General features: G+C 37.0%; 1 protein-coding gene across 1 annotated transcript in view; it reads left to right on the forward strand.

The window, feature by feature from the left end:
• CATSPERE (catsper channel auxiliary subunit epsilon) overlaps window positions 1-20,539 on the forward strand; it is a 461,049-nt gene that overhangs the window by 395,324 nt on the left and 45,186 nt on the right. The window contains exon 16 of the mRNA XM_007949156.1: window positions 727-826. Within this exon, the coding sequence (XP_007947347.1) occupies window positions 727-826 (100 nt within the window). The remainder of the gene's footprint in view (window positions 1-726; window positions 827-20,539) is intronic.

Below are 20,539 nucleotides of genomic sequence, written 5' to 3' on the forward strand. Positions count from 1 at the left end.
TAGGGCCCTTAAATTTGCCCCTAGATTTTTCTTGAGGAACTGTATAGTTTTACATTTCACATTTAAGTCTTTGATCCATCTGGAGTTCATTTTTGTGTATGGTGTGAGGTACAGAACTTGTTACAATAGTCCATTCTATCTTGCAACTCTCTTAACTTCCTCACCATTTAGAAGTTCACATTCCAATTATTAAAGGATATTTGCAGCTGTTACTTATTTAGACTCATGTCCCATCAGCAAATGAAGTTCTCAAAAGCTTTACTCCACCCACATCATTAAGGTCAACTCTACATTGAGGAGGCAGTTCTTCCCTAGTCCTATTTTGAATATCATCCAACCTGAAGCACTCATCTTCTGGCACTATATCAGACAATGCTCCACTTCTATTCATAAGGTTTTTGAAACAGGAGATCTGTTTCAAAAACTGGCCAAGTTTTTGAAACAGATCTCCTGGACTTTCTATCCACTTTGTCTTAGTCTGGAAGCTCCACTGAAACTTGTCCACCATGGATGACCCTGCCATGAGTGACCCTGCCATGAAATATTGGTGGCATAACTTCCAGCATCACAGCAACACAGAAGCCACCCAGTATGAAAAACTGAGAGACAAACGATGAATTTAAAAGACAGGATTTAAAGTTTTCAGTCATCTGACTAAAAAGCTAGAGTTTTTAACCCTCTACCCTACACTAAACTATTATTTTATGTGTATGCTATTTCTTTCAGATTTGGTGAAAATGGATATATTGAAGATGTTGCAGTAAATTTCATAGTGTGGGAGATACATGGAAGGAATGACTACAGCTTTAATACTACTATGCATAAGGTATGGCATATATGAATTTAAATAGTATACAATCAAATATGTCTTTCTATTTTAAATATATACATAAATTACCTAAGGAAAATAAACCAGAAAACTGTAGGTAGAAAGAACATATCACTTTTATATTATATTATATGACTATTAAAATTCATTTATGCAAAATTAAATAAAACAGATTTTAAAGAAGTCAGAAAAAATAAAGCAATGTTTATAGGATGATGATGCAGTTATGGGTATTTTCTTTTTTCTCCAAACTATATTTAATGTTGTTTGAATTATTTATGAATTTGCCTTTGGCTGTAGGTCATTTATCACAGTTGTGCTAAATCAAATTGACATTATTTAGCCTTTATCTCACTTGACTTCTTTGCAACATTTGACCCTGCTGACCATTACATTTTCTTTTCTTGGCTTCAGTGTCCCCACACTCTCCTGATTTTCTGCCATCCTCCCTGGCCAGCCTACCCAGTCTCCTCCGTGATTCCCCTGACTCTGCCCTTTCACTTTGTAGAACATAACAGAAAGAACTTACCACTTCTAATCACCATACGTCACATCCCCTGAGTAGGACTTTCTGCCCTTCAGGCACTCCAGTTGTGAAGTCTTTCTAGAAATTACCAATATTAACTCCTGATATCCCCCAGATCACACTGAAATCAAGCCAAGGATGACTTCTTCAACAGTAACTTTCTGAACTATCAGAGACTTAATTCTCCAAGAAGTGTAGTATAACACACCCAGATGGCAGCCAAAAGACCCGAGGTCAACTTGCCAGTCCTTCCCTGCTAGAGTAATTGAAGAACTAATTGTCTTTCAATTCTGGGACCAAATAAATCCATCTTATCACACATTCATCCTATAGTTGTCCATAGTTCAATATTTAAGTTCCTCTGGTCTACTTCCTCCCCCACAGTATCATACCTAAACCATTTTATCCTTCTTCTTCCATAACCTAGACTCACAATACTCTCCTCCCTCTCCAACTTTTCCATTATACTCCAGAAGATATCACTCTCTCTACAGTTACATCAGCGGGGGTTTTTGGAAGCAGCTTTAAGGGGCAGCCCAGAAGGGGAGCCTGATGCCAGGGCTGTTGCAATCAGCTTTAAGGGGTGGCCTGGAAGGAGAGCTGGGCACCAGTGGCTTTTGAAGAGGCTTTAAGGGGTGGCCAGGAAGTGAGTGGAGTGGTTTGGTTATATTGAAGATTATTATCTCCTCGCTCTAAGTAAAATTCTGTTTTGAGGCTTTTAACATCCAGTTGATATCTACCTCATTCCTACATCTTGCTCTTATAGATTCAGAACTTGATCATTCATTTTATCCCCTGAAAACAATTGCAATGGACTGATAAATTCTTCCATCTATCATGTAGGGTTATTGCTAGAAAGCAGTTTTCTAAGCAGGGACTACATTTCCCAGTTCCATTTGCATGCAGGTGACTGGCTCTTAACACTGGAGTATGAGCAGAAGTGATAGGGGTCATTTCCAGGATGTAGTGCTTAAGAAAGGATTATATGACACTTCATGCTTTCTATCCTCTGTCATATGAGAGTGTATTACAGCAACAAATAAATAGGTAGTAAATGAAAGAATGCCTGATAAAAAGGAGTCAGTTGGAGGACTTCAAGTAGCCACTCAATAGAAAAAGCCTATGTTCCTAATTTACTGCTTGGAGAAAGTCACCCATAAGAACCATTTAGCCAGAAATATATGCTTTGGCAAATATGTGATCAAGAATTAAATTCTTATTGCGTAAAGTCTCTGAGAGTTGGGGCTTATTATTGCCACAAAGCAGAGACTACCTTGACTAATCTAGCTATCCCTATTAAAGTTACATTTAAACTGATCTCAGTTCCTCATTCTTACCTCTCTCATTGTTATTCCCACTACTCCTGCATCTCTTACTTTTCCTCACATTATCTAGACATCCGCTACATTGAACCCTCCAATTTCTCCCTATCACTTCCACTTTCTTTTCTTCTTTTCCTATCTAGCTTGAGTGCCATGGTTCAATCCTTCAGCCACTGTTTTGCCAATACCTACATTTCACTTTCCCCAGTGTTGTTCCTGCTCACTGTTATGAGAACTTAAAGACCTGTCTTTCTGCTTTATCATGTCCTGTATATGAGCTGTTCAATGTCTATATCTGAGATGCTGATCACTTCTTTAAAAAAAATACATATTGCAATAACTGGAATTAGGAGCCTCATTATTGGTGATGATAGCTGGAGAGAGAATTAGCCCACTTAGAAGAGGGGTCAGAAGAAAACATCCAGTAACAAGCATGGAGAGATAAAATTATGTAAAAACACATAATTATATATTAATAAGACTGAAGAAGCATATAGAGAATTAAGTGCTATGATATAAGAATTAGAGATCTACAGAGAGTGTAGGGCAAAAGCAACATTTTCCAAAACTGGTGAAAGACTTCAAGTCACAGAAAATGTAATCTGTATCCAAGAAGAGCATAATAAAATTTCCAAGTTCAAAGACAGAGAAATCTTTAAAATAACCAGAGCAGAAATGATAAATTATCTTCAAAAGAAAGGTATACATTAGGATTCAAGATGGAGTCTCATCAGTAAGCACCACGCTATTTCCCTCCAGCGTCTTAGTGCTTGAAAAACTAGGTACAGCAGTTTGAATTAGGGATTTTGGTGCTCTGGACAGCTCATTAAATCAGAGTGCACCAAATACAGAAGAGCAGAATTAGAGGAAAGGCACAGGGAGATTATTTAAGAAAGATCTACCTGGTGGAGGATGGACAGGCAGCCGAGAGAGGCCATTGGAAACTTCCCTGGGGTAGTCACTGACTGGCGGGCGAGGGTGGCCACCTGAGATCTCCCTGAGCCAAGAAAGAAGACACCCTATATCAGCATACCAGCGACCACACCAACATCCCAGCAAACAGCCCCAAGGATCTGCCTTCAGCACCTGATTTTATTGGTAACTTGGATCAGCTAAGTGCAAACGGGTGCACACAGCACCACTGAAACTCAAGAGGAGAGCTCACTGGTGCTCCAGGAGGGTGAGCTCACTCCCCCCTCAGCGGGTCACTGAGTGGGCTTGGGTCAGCCTGGGAGACATTGACAGGTCTGTGCTTGTCTTTGTCACTGATATTGGGACCACAGATTACTAGCTGGCACTCTCCCGACTCCAGCACAGCTGAAATCATTGCACATCTTTGGTGCCGCAGGTGGGTGGTATCACAGACAAACTCCCGAGCCATTCGCAGTCTGGGTGGATTGTGCTGGTGTGATGGGCAGATGGGGTGGGGAGAGAGAGGATGTTGCGGCTGAGTGTGGTCCCAGGAATTTGCCTTGGATTGGTTTTTTGGCACTGAGGAGACTCAGAAGCGGGGTCTTTGAGTGTGCCTGAGCCTGGCGGAAAGTGGCGACTCCCTAACAACAGCAGTCTTTCCTAAAATCGAGCCACGGACTTGTAAATAACTATGTCATCAATAACAGTCCTCCACAAAGCCCTAGAAACCCACCCTAGCAACACCAAGCTTTCCTTCTTCTGCTCCCACCCTCTCTGCCAATAACTTCACTCATTCAAGAGAAGAAACCATATTCAGCCAATTACCATAAAACCTCCCACTTCAAACTCTAAATCCTCTTTATGACAAACAGAAACACATATCCACGTTCCACACAGTGATTCCACCATCACAAAGAAAACAGCAGAGTGACCCAACATACCTGAATCAATAATAAAATAAAATACACTAGCTTCACCTTTTCAAAATATTAAACCATAAAACCAAGACAAAACAAATCAACATGTAACCAGCAGCTAAAGACAACCTCAAAATGTCTAGGAAACAACAGGTAACCTCAAATCAAACAAAAAAAACAGGACAAGGCATTAGAAGAAAAACCACAAACAAAGGTCTCATTATACATGGAGGAAGAGGAGGCAATAGAATCATCTGAGAAAGAATTTAGAAGATATGTCTATAGAGCTATACAAAAGCCTAAGGAAATCCCAAACAGAAACAAGGAGAACACAGACAGTTCCCTGGAGGAACTCAGAAAAATCATTCAGGAACGGAATATTAAGATTAATGCACAATCAGAACTCATACAAAAACAGCAGTTAGAAATGCAGAAAATGTCTATTGAAATGCAAACCATGAGCACCAAAATGACAGAACTACACAACACAGTAGAAGCTCAAAACAGCAGATTAGAACTGGCTGAAGAATGCATATCACAACTAGAAGACAAATCCCTGGACACTAGCTTGTATGAAGAAAAATCAGAACCAAGATTTAAGAGAAATGAAGAGAGCCTAAGAATTATATGCAATGACATGAGACAAAACAATATAAGACTCATTGGAATTCCAGAACAAGAAGAGGTGAAAAGGACCACTGAGAAAATTGTGGAAGGCCTACTAGCAGAAAACTTCCCCTATATCATGAAGGAAGAAAAAATATTTGTCCAAGAAGCTCATAGAACCCCACACAAGATTGACCCCAAAAGAAAGACACAGAGTCATATTATAATCAAATTTTCCAAAAGCAAAGACAAAGAAAAAATTTTAAGAGCTGCCTGGGAAAAAAGAAATATTACTTATAATAATCAAACAGAAAGGCTGAACTCTGATTACTCAGCAGAAACCATGCAGGCAAGAAGGCAATGGGACAGTATATATAAAACTCTGAAGGAAAAAAACTTCCAACCAAGAATCCTATATCCAGCCAAATTATCCATAAAATATGAGAGTGAAATCAAGGCATTCTCAGATAAACAGAAATTAAGAGACTTTGTGAAAACCAGACCAACCCTACAAGAAATGCTTAAGGAAGTTCTACCAATAGAGAACCCACAACAGAGATCAGCAAAACCAGGATATGTGGCATCAACTCTAAAACCAAATCAGAAATAGATACTCATAATAAGACCATAAAACATCCTACCTTAAAAACCAAGGAACTCAAACAGCATGCAACAACACCAACTAACCTATCAGAGGAAATAATACTTCTAGGTAGAGACTCTCAAATGGAGAGGAAAAGATGACAATGTCTTTGCAGCACACACTGTTCTAAAAATATAGAGACAAGAATATACTCCAAGGTAACCACAGAGAAGAGTAACAATTTTTCTAAGCAAATCCAGAAGGAAAGAAAACATATGGGCTTAATAAACACAAAACTGACTATAAAGAAGAAAAGGGAGTAAGCAATAGCCAACAAACTGAACTCAGCACAGAAATATACATGGACCAAGGAATCACCAACGACACGACAAAAAACTACACTAGAATGATACCAATCAACTCATACCTATCATTAAGTACACTAGATGTGAATGGACTAAATGCACCTATCAAGAGAAAGAGAGTGGCAGACTGGATAAGAAAAGAAGACCCATCAATATGCTGCCTACAAGAGACACACCTTAGACACAAAGATAAAAACAAATTAAGAGTTAAAGGATGGAAAAGAATATACCAAGCCAATGGAAACCAAAAAAGGGCAGGGGTAGCAATTATGATTTCTGATAAAATAGACATTAAGATGAAAAACATCTTAAGAGTCAAGGATGGGCATTATATGATGCTGAAAGGGTCAATCGACAAAGAAGAGGTTACAATAATAAATATTTATGCACCCAATGAAAATTCTCCAAAATATGTGAAACAAATATTAACTGAATTAAAAGGAATGATAGACAACTCTACATCAGTAATGGGAGACTTTAACACACCACTTTCAAGGAGAGATAGGTCAATGGGAAAGAAGCTCAGCAAAGATACAGAAGAAATTAACAACACAATCAACCAAATGGAACTCACAGATATATAGAGAGTACTTCACCCAACAAAAACATAATTCACATTCTTTTCCAGTGCACATGGATCCTTCTCTAGAATAGACCATATGCTAGGACATAAAACAATCCTCAATAAATTCAAAAACATTGAAATACTGCAAAGCATCATCTCTGACCACAATGCTATAAAACTAGAAATTAATAAATGAAGAGCAAGGAAAAAGCATCAAACATATGGAAGCTGAAAAACTCTCTGATTAAAAACTATTGGGTTACAGAACAGATAAAAACTGAAATAAAAAAATTCCTAGAAACTAATGAGAATAAAGATACATCCTACCAAAACCTATGGGACACAGCAAAAGCAGTACTCAGAGGACAGTTTATAGCAATAAATGCATACATCAAAAAAGAAGAAAGAAACAAAATCAACACTCTAACTCATCAACTCCAACAACTAGAAATAGAACAACAAAAGAGTCCTACAGTATCTAGAAGCAAGGAAATAATAAAGATCAGAGCAGAAATAAATGAAACAGAAAACAACAACAAAAAAAAGAAAATCAACAAAACAAAGAGCTGGTTCTTCAAAGAGATTAATAAAATCGATAAACCATTGGCAGTCCTAACAAAAGAAAAGAAGGAGAAGACCCAAATCACAAGAATTGTAAACAAAAACGGTGTCATCACAACAGAAACAACTGAAATAAAAAAGATACTGACAGAACATTATGAAAAACTGTACACCAATAGATTTGAGAATCTAGAAGAGATGGACAAGTTTCCAGAATCAGAAGATCTACCTAAATTATCCCACTCAGAAATAGAGAACTTGAACAGACCCATAACAAGGGAAGAAATTGAACAGGTCATAAAACAACTTCCCACAAAGAAAAGCCCTGGCCCTGATGGCTTCACTGGAAAATTCTACCAAATAATCAGAGAAGAGTTGACACCTATGCTACTCAAGCTATTCCAGAACATAGAAAATATGGAGTACTACCAAACTCATTTTATGAAGCAAGCATAACACTAATACCAAAACGGGAAAGACAACACTAGAAAGGAAAACTACAGACCAATATCACTCATGAACATAGATGCAAAAATCTTTAACAAAATCCTGACCAACAGAATCCAACAACATATCAAAAAATTAATACATCCGGACCAAGTGGGATTCATACCAGGTTTACAAGGGTAGTTCAACATCAGAAAATCAGTCAATATAATCCACTACATAAACAAAAGAAAGGAAAAAGACCATATGATTATATCAATTGATGCAGAAAAGGCATTTGATAAAATCCAACATCCATTCCTGATCAAAACTCTGAGCAAAAGAGGGATAGAAGGGAAATTCCTCAACATAATAAAGGGTATATATGCAAAGCCAATGGCCAATATCATTATTAATGGAGAAAGACTCAAGGCATTCCTCTTACAAATGGGAACCAGACAGGGATGCCCTCTATCACCACTTCTATTTAACATTTTATTGGAAGTCCTGGCCAGGGCAATACGGCAAGAAAGAGAAATAAAAAGGCATACATATTGACAAAGAGGAATTAAAACTATCTCTATTTGCAGATGATATGATCCTACACATAGAAAACCCAAGGAACTCAATAAAAAGACTACTGGAACTAATAGAGAAGTGCAGCAAAGTGGCAGGATACACGATCAACATACAAAAATCAGTTGGATTTCTCTACACCAGCAAGGACTCCTCTGATAAAGAAATAAGACAAACCATACCATTCACTATAGCTACGAAAAAGATAAAATATCTAGGAATAGACCTCACCAGAGACACAAAAGACCTATACAGACAAAACTACAAAACACTGCTACAAGAGACAACAAGGGTACTACATAAATGGAAGAACCTGCCTTGTTCATGGACAGGTAGACTAAACATTGTGAAAATGTCAATACTACCTAAAGCCATCTATACATTTAATGCAATCCTGATCCAGATTTCAACAAAATTTTTTAAGGACGTGGAAAAACTAATTACTAATTTTATATGGAAAAGAAAGTGACCTCGAATAAGCAGGGCACTTCTCAAGAAGAAAAACAAAGTGGGAGGTCTCACACTCCCAGATCTTAAGAGCTACTATATAGCCACAGTAGTCATAAAAGCGTGGTATTGGTACAATGATAGACAGATAGACCAATGGACCAGAATCAAAAGCTCAGACATAGACCCACCCATCTATGGACAACTGATCTTTGACAAAGGCCCAAAACCCATTAAATGGAGAAGGGATAGCCTCTTTAACAAATGGTGCTGCCAAAACTGGAATCCACCTGTAGAAAAATGAAACAAGACCCATACCTCACCCCATACACAAAAAGAATCTCAAGCTGGATCAAAGACTTAAATGTAAAACCCAAAACTATAAAATTCCTCAAAGATAAAATAGGGGCAAATCTAGGAACCCTAATTTATGGCATAAATACACTGTCAAGCATAACCCAGAATGTGCAGGAGATAGAAGAGAAGCTAGATGACTGGGACCTTTTAAATATTAAATTCTTGTGCACATCGAAAGATTTTGTCAAAAGGGTAAAAAGAGAACCTACAGATTGGGAGAAAATATTTGCCTATGACATATCTGACAAAGGACTTATCTCCAAAAGCTACAGAAAACTTCAACACCTCAACACCAAAAAGACAAATAACACAATTCACAAATGGGCAGAAGACTTGAACAGACATTTCACCAAAGAAGATATATAAGGAGCCAACAAACACATGAGAAATTGCTCACGATCATTAATCATTAGAGAGATGCAAATCAAAACAACAATGAGATATCAGCTCACCCCAGCAATAATAGCAAAGTTCAACAGATCAGATAGTAACAAATGCTGGTGGGGTTGTGGAGAGGTTGGAACTCTTGTGCACTGCTGGTGGGATTGTAAAATGGTACAACCATTGTGACACATGGTATGGCATTTCCTTAAAAAAACTGAAAATAGAAGTACCATTTGACCCAGCAATTCCATTACTAGGAACATATCCTAAAGAGGTGAGAGATAGCTCACGAACAGACATATGTACACCTATGTTCATTGCAGCACAATTCATCATAGCAAAGACATGGAAACAACCTAAATGCCCATCAACGGATGAGTGGATAACCAAATTATGGTATATCCACACAATGGATATATGCCACACTAAAGAACAATGAGGGATACGTGAATCATCTTGCAACGTGGATGACCTGGAGGACATTATGCTAAGTGAAATAAGTCATTTGCAGAAGGACAAGTATTGTATGAGCCCATTACTGTAAAAAGACAGAGAAGGGTTTGCTTGGGAAAGGGAACTCACCTAGTAGGTTACCGGGATAGGGAGGGAAAGGGAGGGATTAATTTAGGGCTAGTTGGGGCTTATACGCTGACATGGGTATGGGGAAGGATATACGGGAAGGGTATATGACCAGCATGATAACATTGGGAAAAGAGAGGATACTGAACTGTGCACATAAGAGATAGACGACAGATGTTAAAACCAACCAATGTGTCCACAATACCACATTGCCATTAACACCAAACATTAGGCTGTACAGATAAACACATAAACACCTGAGATGATCAGACAGGGATCAGTGAATAGAGGTATACTCTAGACCAAGGATAGACTCAGCTGAGGCTAATCTTGTACAGACACCAGTGATACAAAATACCTGCAGTCCTTATAGAAACAATAGAAGACAGACACAGAGTAATCCCTCACAGACATCTCAACACTATGGGAGAGAGATCCAATAGAGCTACTACCTTAGGACCATAGTACTGGGGTATACCAGACTGAATTGGCACAATAAAATACATAAAAGCATTGCTCCACATCCTACATTGGTCAGTAGTGACTGGGGTGTTAAAAGCTTTCAAGCAGCCATCTAAGATGCAGCTAATGGTCTCCTAGCCTTGGAAGTGAAGAAGAATGCACACACACACACACACACACACAAACAAGGACATTTAGAAGCAATCAACCACAGGACACGATGGCTCTCAAGACCAGAAGAACCAGATGGTGACCGGCTACCAATGCTGACAACTCAGGAAAGGATCAAATCGGGAGATCCTGGATAGAGTGGGAGGGATAACGTGGAACAAAATCCAAAAACTCAATAATGACCAGAATTACTAGTCAGATGAAGTCTGGTGAGACTCCCAATACTATGGCCCTGAAATACATTCCGCACCTGGAATAAAAGTCACCCCCAGGGTCAGGCTCTTAGCAGACCATTCAACCCAGGATGCCGTACCCACACACTCAATGGTAATACATCCCTTAAAGCAATAGACCATGAGATACCAAAAGACCAGCATTCAAACTGAGGAAATGCAGGACAAACGGGAGTGCATAATTATGAGGGTCACAGGGGGAGTGTTGCAGGGTAGGGAGGGGAGGAGACTGGGTTAGGGTTGGACATGGCGAATGGGGAATGAAACTAAATGTGCATGTGACTTTCAATGTAAAACAAGCTCTTAAAATAAAAAAGGAAAAATAAAACTATACATTAAAGCAGCCTTCTTGATAGAATTAATGAAAACCAGAAAGCTTTGAACAAAACTATCTTTAAACTGCTGAAAGAAAATAATTGTCAACCTAAAGTTCTATAGTCAGTGTAAAAAGCCTTTAAAAAATGACAATGAACAAAAGATAATATCTTAAAAGAAACACAAAATTGAGAGAACTTTTTTTTAATAAAAAAGAAATGAACAATGGAATGAAAGAGATTGAGAGAAAGTGACAAAATATTAGAGATAGGCAAAGAAGATCCAATATACAGATAAATAAAATCCTGAAAAATAAAACCAAGCAAAAGAACAAAACCAATATTAAAACTTTAATTCAAGAAAACATTCAAAAAAAATTTCAAGCATTTGAAACTTCATACCAATAGAGGATACCATATACTTCAGAATATCAAACCAGAATAATTAACCCAATAGGGCATCTAGGCAAAAAAGCAAGAAATTTATAAGGAAAATAAAATTAGATTACCATTCAACATTTTTATTGTTTATCTGTTGCTTTATAGCAACAGAAAATGGAGTAACATGTTTGAGATACTGAAGGAGAGCAAATGTGAGCCAAGGATTCATATACAGCAAAACTGACTTATCCCATAAAGGGTACAGAAAATCTGTTATCAACATGTGAAAAACACAGGAGTAGTGTTCCAATGAGCCCTTCTTGAGGAATTTACTAAATAACAAGCTTCAGACAACCAAAATGACAAAAGAGATATCAACATAAGTATTAGCACCAAACCAAACCCCATGCCATTGAGTCGATTCCTACTCATATAGAGGGGAACATTAAATAGTTACTTGTAGAACTAAAACAAAATGAGGTTAAAAATCAAAGAGTACAGTATATACTGGATATATTCTCTGACAGTGTAGATATAATACAACCATAAAATATTGTGGGAGAATGTGAAGAGCTTAAGCAAGGACTAGTTTATTTTCAGTGATCATGATGGTGTTCTTCTGAAGCTGCCAGGTGCATAATGTGAGATAAATCCAATGTGTAAATGTAAGAGATTCTAATAACATCATTCCTCACCAAGTATTTTGATATAAAAGGAAAGAAACACATATGTAAGATAGAAGAAGTTAAACAAAAATCCTGAATTTGAATTGGACTCAAAATAAACTCATGAGGTATTAGGTGTTAATCTGGGTATAGATATATAGATATGGTATTGATATATGTGTGTGTGTGTGTGTGTGTGTAATAAATTGCATTATGACACTGATGATCACATTTAAATCTGGCAGAGGATATTTCTAAATATGTATTTGTATGTGTTGCAAATATATCCAAGTATGTAGTAGAGCATACTACTACATTGTCCTGAAACATGTCTGATATAGTGCCAGAAGATGAGCCCCTCAGATCGAAAGGCACTCAAAATATGACTGGGAAAGAGCTGACTCCTCAGAGTACAGCTAACCTTAATGATAGGGATAGAGTAAAGCTTTCAAGACCTCCATCTGTTGATGTGGCAAAATGCAAAGAAACAGCTGCAAACATCCATTAATAATCAAAACATGGAATGTATGAAGTATGAATCTAGAGAAATTGGAAGTTGTCAAACATGAAATGGAGTGCACAAAGATTGATAGCCTAGATATTAGTGATCTGAAATGGACTGGTTTTGGACATTTTGAATCAGACAACCATATGATCTAGTATGCTGGGAATGACAAATTGAAGAGGAATGGTGAGGTATTTATTGTCACAAAGAATGTTTCAAGACCTATCCCAAAGTACAATGCTATCAGTGATAGGATAATATCCATATGTCTACAAGGAAGACCAGTTAATACTTTGTTGTTGTTATGTGCAGTGGAGTCAGCCCCAACTCATAGCGACCCCTCCTTGGGTTAGTGCCTTAGTGCCTAAGGCACTTGAATGCTAACGAGAAAGCTGGTGGTTCAAAACCACCAGCCACTCCTCGGAAGGAAGGTTGGGCAATCTACTTGCATAGTGATACCACCTCGGAAACCCAAGGAGGGGTCACTATGAGTCGAGTCCAACTTGATGGCACATAACAACATTACAGTTAATACTACTATTATTCAAATCTATGCACCAACCACCAAAGCCAAAGATGAGGAACTGGAAGATTTTTACCAACTTCTGCAGTCTAAAATTGACCAAACATGCAATCGAGATGTGTTAATTATCCCTGGTCATTATAATGCAAAATTTGGAAACAAAGAATCACCTGTAGTTGGAAAATATGGCCTTGGTGATAGAAATAATGTTAGACATCACATGACAGAATTTTGCAAAACCAACAACTTATTCATAGCAGATACCTTTTAGCAACAACATAAACGGCAGCTATACATGTGAACTTCACCAGATAGAGTACCCTGGAATCAGATTGACTATATCTGTGGAAAGAGGCAATAGAGAAGCTTAATATCTTCAGCCAAAATAAGTCCAGGAGCTGATTGTGGTACAGACCATCAACTGCCCATATGCAGGTCCAATTTGAAGCTGACGACAATTAAAACAATCCATGAGAGCCAAAATATGACCTTGATTATATCCCTCTTGAATTTGGAGACCATCTAAAGAATAGATTTGATGTACTAAACACCAATGACAAAACCAGAGGAATTGTGGGATGACATCAAGAACATCATCCATGAAGAAAGCAAGTAATTAAAAAGATAGGAAAGGAAGAAAAGACCACAATAGATGTCAGAAGAGGCTCTGAAACTTACCCTTGACTGGAGAGTAGATAAAGCAAATGGAAGAAATGACAAGATGAAAGAGTTGAACGGAAGATTTCAAAGAGTAGTTCAAGAAGACAAAGTCAATTATTATAATGAAATGTGCAAAGACCTACAGTTAGAAAACCAAAAGAGAAAAATATGCTTGGTATTTCTCAAACTGAAAGAACTAAAGAAAAAATTCAAGCCTCAAGTGGCAATATTGAAAAATTCTATGGGCAAAATACTGAATGATGAAGGAAACATCAAAAGAAGATTGGAGGATGAAACCAAATGTATGTGAACTATTGAATGTAAAACAAATTTTTCTCTGTAAATTTGCACCCAAAGCACAATTAAAAAAAAAATTTTGTAGAAATAATGGAAACCATTACCATATAAAATTACCAGATATTACTAATTTAAGAAATATACCAGGTGTTTTAATTTTGGAAGAAATAATAAATTCCAAGGTAACATCCAATAAAATTAATAAATTTATTTCATTTTATTTTTTCAAAATAAAAAAGAGGAAAATTATAAAGATGTAATAAACACTAAAACAACAGCAATGAAGGAAATAATAAGACAATCTATAAGAAAAATGAATTTAGCATGGAAAATTATATGGAGTAGGGAAAGTAGCAACACCTAAAAAAAGAAATAAAAACAGCAAAATGATAGCAATAAATGCATATCTATTGATAAGTAAGTGGAATGTAAATGGATTAAATGCAGGCAAGAGACAGAGAGAGTAGCACAATGGATAAGAAAACATTACTCATCAGTATGCTGTCTCCAAGAGACACATATTAGGCACAAAGAGAAAAATTGACTGAAAAATAAAGGATGAAAGTTATATATCAAGCAAATGGCAAAAAAAAAAAAAAAAAAAGAAGAAGAAGAAGAAGAAGATGGAAGTACAGTTCCAGTAAGATGGCAGAACAGGCAGACAGACTGCACAGACCCTCTCCAACAAAGAAAAGAGGAACCAGTTAACACAGATACAGAAGATAATCCTGAGACTCTGAGGTTTGAAAGGAAGGATACAGAAGTGGATTAAACTCCAACTAGTAGAAGAACCTTAAAAATTGGATCTGCTAGCCAGGGGCTGCCTGGAGGACTACACTGGTGGCTGGTGAATAAAAGTGGAAGCAGCAGAGGAAGATGGGCTGAGCTGTGGACTTTGCTATCCAGAGGATGCAGTCATTTTGAATGTTTACAAGCAGTTCCACCATTTGGGTATTTAAAGCTACAGTGTCCTCTCAGATTCCAGGGACCTAAGCATAGGCTCCACTTACTGGGGACTGCAAGGACATTCCAACCATGGAGGACTGGAAAGGTGAGACATTTTTCTTGTTACTCTTATACCCCACACTCTCTTGGTGAATGATGGTGCAGACATCTATCACTCCCACCTACATTCTGGGCCAGCTGGAATTCCATCCCAGTCTGTGTGCTCTGACAGAGCTTGGGTCTCTTACCCTGCCCTGCCCAGATCTTTCTTTCTTTTCTTTTCTTCCTTCCTTCCTTCCTTTCTTTATTTCTTTCAATTTTTTTTTTTGTCTTTTTTATTATTATTCTTTCTTCTTCCTTTCCCAGGTTCTAGTTTTTGGCTTTTCCTCTCTTCCCTTTTCCTGGTTCGTATTTGTTTTCTTTCTTATAGTTCTGTCCATCCCTTGTTTTTCTTTTTACATTTTTCCCATTTTTGTCTTCATTATTCTCCTACACTACCTCTTTTCTCTTATTCTTCCCTCCCCAGGTATTGTGGGCTCCCTCCCCCTTTTCTATTTCTTATTTCTTTTGGCTTTTTAAGTATTTCTTTAAATATTTTCTCTCATTTATTGCCTTTTTTATTTCCTTTGTTTTTTCTCTTTTTGCTGATTGTTCCTTTGTATTCATGTGGTGTGTGTTTTTTGTCCTCTTGCTTTTACTTTTTTTATGGGTTTTCGACTGTTTTTTTTTTCCTCTGAGTGAGAGACAGCAACTGTGCCCATAAAACCCAACTACACTCACACTTGGCACAGCTCCACTTACTGACTGAGAGCCATGACTTCCTTTTCAATTAAGTGGCCAATGACACATGATCACCAATAAAAGCCTGAATCACCCTCACTGCTCTTCACAAATGGTAAACAGAAGCCTGTGCAGCCACTCTCATTCTCTATCACACCAACCAGGAGACATGTGGTGAGTAGATAAGTACTGTCAACTAGCAAATAGAGGAGCACATTACCCTGCTTACTCAGATACATCCAAACCACAAACAAAGTCTTGGGCAAAACATTCCAACATGTACATGTTGTTATGTTGTTGTGTACCGTCGAGTCAGACCCGACTTATAGTGAGCCTTCTTTGGCTACCAGATCTCCTATTCCAGCATTAAATACAACTTAATTACAATTAAATACAAATACAAAAATGTCACAATGTCTCAGAGACAACAGACCATCACAGTCCACACAAAGAAGCAAGATAAAGCAGTAGAAACAAGGGAGCAGGATACAGACCTAGAACACACCCTGAGAAAGAAACAGTATTGAAACTCTCTGCTAAGGAATTCAAAAGAATTATATTTAGGTATCTTCAATGGATTGAAAGACAAATCAAGGAAAACACTGACAAAACCCTAGAACAATTTCAGAAAAACATACAATAACAAAATAAATGAAAAATTAGAAATGATACAAAATCTACATATAGAAATCCAGAAGATTAATTTAAATTTTCAGAAATACATAACACATTGAAAGGACAAAGGAATAGAATCAAATCAATGCAAGGCAGAATTAATGAGATTGAAGACAAATACCTGAATACTTCTTTGGAAAGGGATCAATCAAAAAAATATCAAAACAAAATGAAGAAAGCCTAAGGTTCATGTGGGATACCATCAAAAGGAATAACCTACATGTAATCAGAATTCTAGAATAGGAAGAGAAAAAGAAAATTACTGAGAAAATTGTCCAATATTTGTTGGAAGAGAACTTTCCTGATGTAATGAAAAATGAGAATATATCCATTCAGGAAGTCCAACTAACCCCAAAAAAGATAGACCCCAAAAGAAAATCACCAAAACATATCATCATCAAACTCACCAAAACGAAAGACAAAGAAAGAATCCAAAAAGCAGCATGGGAAAAACAAAAAGTTACCTACAAACAGCAACCAATAAGAATAAGCCCTGATATCTCAGCAGAAACCATGCACATGAGAAGGCGGGTAGATGGTATATATAAAACCCTAAAAGAGAAAATTTTCCAACCAAGAATTATGTTGTTGTTGTTATGTGCGATCAAGTCAGACCCGACTCATATACCCAGCAAGATAGTCCCTCAAATATGATGGTGAAATTGGGAGATTTCCAGATAAGCAGAAATAGAGGGAATTTGTTAAAACCAGACTAACCTTACAAGAAATGCTAAAGGAAGTCCTTTGAACAGAGAACAAATAATAGCAAACAACAGCTGACAATTAATACACATGATGACATAACCCAAAACCAACACAGGCATGGAAGTATTCAAAATAAAATGAGCTTACAAGATTGTAAACAGGAAACCAGAGACATCAATTGGCAAATGAAGACAACTACAAAACAAAAGGAGGGGAAAAATAGTGGAGTAACAGAACTTCTAAAAGGTGAGGGAGTCAAGAGAGTTTCAAGATAGAATGTACTGTTATAAACTCGGGGAGAAAACTATAAGTCACAGGGTAACCACAAAGAAAAATGATAAACTTTCACATCAAAATAAAAAAAAAAGGTAAGCACAAACACTTAGCAAATACTGAAACAACAGCAACAAAGGAAATGATAACACAATTCATAAACAATATGAGCACAGTACAGAAAATTATAAGGAACAAAGAACCAAGGACCACCATGAAAAAACAAATAATAAAATGATAGCAACAAATTCATACTTGTCAATAATTACAATAATGTCAATGGAGTAAATGCACCACTCAACAGACAGAGAGTTGCAGACTGGATAGGAAAACATAACCTATCAATATGCTGTCTATAAGAGACATATCTTAGAGACAAAGACAAAAACAGACTAAAAATCAAAGGTTGGAAAAAGATATATCAAACAAATGGCAACCAAAAAGAAGCAGGAGTGGCAATATTAATTTCTGATAAAATTGACTTTAAGAAAAAAAGCCACCATAAGAGACAAGGAAGGACATTATATAATAATTAAAGGATCAATTGAACAAGAAGATATAACCATAACACATTTCTATGGACCCAGTGTGTTGTTGTTGTTATGTATTGTCGAGTCAGACCTGACTCATAGCAACCCCTCCTTGGGTTTCCGAGGTGGTATCCTTACAGAAGTAGATTGCCTGACCTTCCTTCGAGGAGTGGCTAGAGGGTTTAAACCACCCGCCTTCTGGTTAGCAGTCAAGTCCCTCGGGCAGTACACTACCAGAGCTCCTTGAACCCACTGTAAGAGCCCCAAAATACATAAATAAGACTTTAACAAAATTGGAAAGACAAGTAGATGACTCCACAGTCATGGTACAAGAGTTTAACATACCACTTTCAATGAAAGACAGAACAACTGGAAAGAAAATCAACAAAGCTGCAGAAGAACTAAACAATACAATTCACCAACTTGACTTATAGACATCTACAGACCACTTCACCCAACAACAGCTCAATATACATTCTTTTTCAGAGCACATGGAACATTCTCCATGACAGACCCTATGTTAGGCCATAAAGCAAGCCTTAATAAATTTAAAAACATTGAAATACTGCATTTTCTCAGATCACAATGCTATAAAATTAGAAGTCAACAATAGGAAGATCAATGGAAAAAGAGTAAAGATATGGAAACTGAACAACACCCTCCTTAAGAACAATTGGGTAATAGAAGAAATAAAAAATGAAATGAAAAAAATTCCATGAATCAAATGAGAATGAAACTAAACATATCAAAATCTTTGGGACAAAACAAAAACAATGATCAGAGGCCAATTTATAGCAATAAACACACACATCAAAAAAGAAGAAAGACCCAAAATCAACACCTTAAACCAACACTCGAACAATAAGAAAAAGAACAGCAAGAAAAGACTACAGTCACTAGAAGAAAGGAAATAATAATCAAGCAGAAATAAATGAAACAAAATAGAAAAACAATAGAAAAAATCAACAAATCTAGAAGTTGGTTTTTTGAAAAGATTAATAAAATTGAAACACTAGCAAATTTAACAATGGAAAAGAGGGAGAGAATACAAATAATATGAACAAGAACTGAATTGGGTGCCATCACAACAGAACCAACTGAAATAAAAAAGTGCCTAAGGCATTTGACTGCTAACCAGAAGGCTGGCAGTTCACACTCCCCAGCCACTTCTTGGAAGGAATGTTGAGCAATCTACTTCCATAGTGATACTGTCTTGGAAACCCAAGGAAGGGGTGCTATGAGTGTGATCCAACTCCATGGCAGTGGTTGCATTTGTCTGCCTTATAAAGAACTGTACTACAACAAATTTGAAAATTTAGAAGAAATGGACAGATCTCTAGAAACACACTACTTACCTAAACTAACACAGACTGAGGTGGAAAAGTTGAATAAACCCATAACAAAAGAAAAAAATGAACAGGTCATAAAGAAAAATTAACAACAACAAAAAAAGTCCTGGCCTAGACAGTTCACTGGAGAATTTTACCAAATCTTCAGAAAAGAACTGATACCAATCCTACTCAAACTATTCCACAACATAGAAAAAGATGGAATCCTCCTAAATTCATTTTATGAAGCAAGCAAAACCTTGATATGAAAACAAAGCAAATCACTAAAATGGAAGACTCAGATCACTATCCCTCATAAATATAGATGCAAAAATCTTCAACAAAATCCTAACCAACAGACTCCAACAATAGATAAAAAAAAATTAATACATTATTGCCAAGTGGGGTTCATATCATGCATGCAAGGATGTTTCAACATTAAAAAGACAATCAACATCATATACCACATAAATAAAACAAAATAAAAGAACCACATGATCATATTAATCAATGAAGAAAAGGGATTTGATAAAATTGAACCCCTATTCCTGAATTTAAAAAAAAAAAAAACTCCACAAAATAGTAATAGAAGGAACATTCCTCAACATAATAAAAGGCATATATGCAAAACCAACAGCAAACATTATTCTTGATAGTGGGAAGCTGAAACCATTCCCCTTGTGAACAGGAACCAGACAAGGATGCACTCTATCACCACTTCTACTCAACATTGAATTGGAAGTCCTAGTCAGGGCAATAAGGCAAGAAAGGGATATCAAAGACATCCAGATTGGTAAGGAAGAAGTAAAACTGTCCCTATTTGTTGATGATATGATCCTATACATGGAAAACCCAAGAGACACAGTAAAAAATCTACTGGAACTAATTGAGAGATTTAGCATAGTGGCAGGATACAAGACCAACATCCAAAAATCAGTTGGATTCCTCTACACCAGCTAAGAGATTGCTGAAAAAGAAATAAGGAAATCAATACCATTTACAATTGTTGTTGTTGTTGTTATATGCTGTCAAGTCAGACACGACTCATAGCGACCCCTCCTTGGGTTTCCGAGGCAGTATCACTGCGGAAGTAGATTGCCCCATCTTCCTTCCGAGGAGTGGCTGGTGGGTTTGAAC

Source organism: Orycteropus afer, unplaced genomic scaffold, assembly GCF_000298275.1.
Source record: "Orycteropus afer afer isolate SDZICR_OR568_19922 unplaced genomic scaffold, OryAfe1.0 scaffold00239, whole genome shotgun sequence".
Taxonomy (NCBI): domain Eukaryota; kingdom Metazoa; phylum Chordata; class Mammalia; order Tubulidentata; family Orycteropodidae; genus Orycteropus; species Orycteropus afer.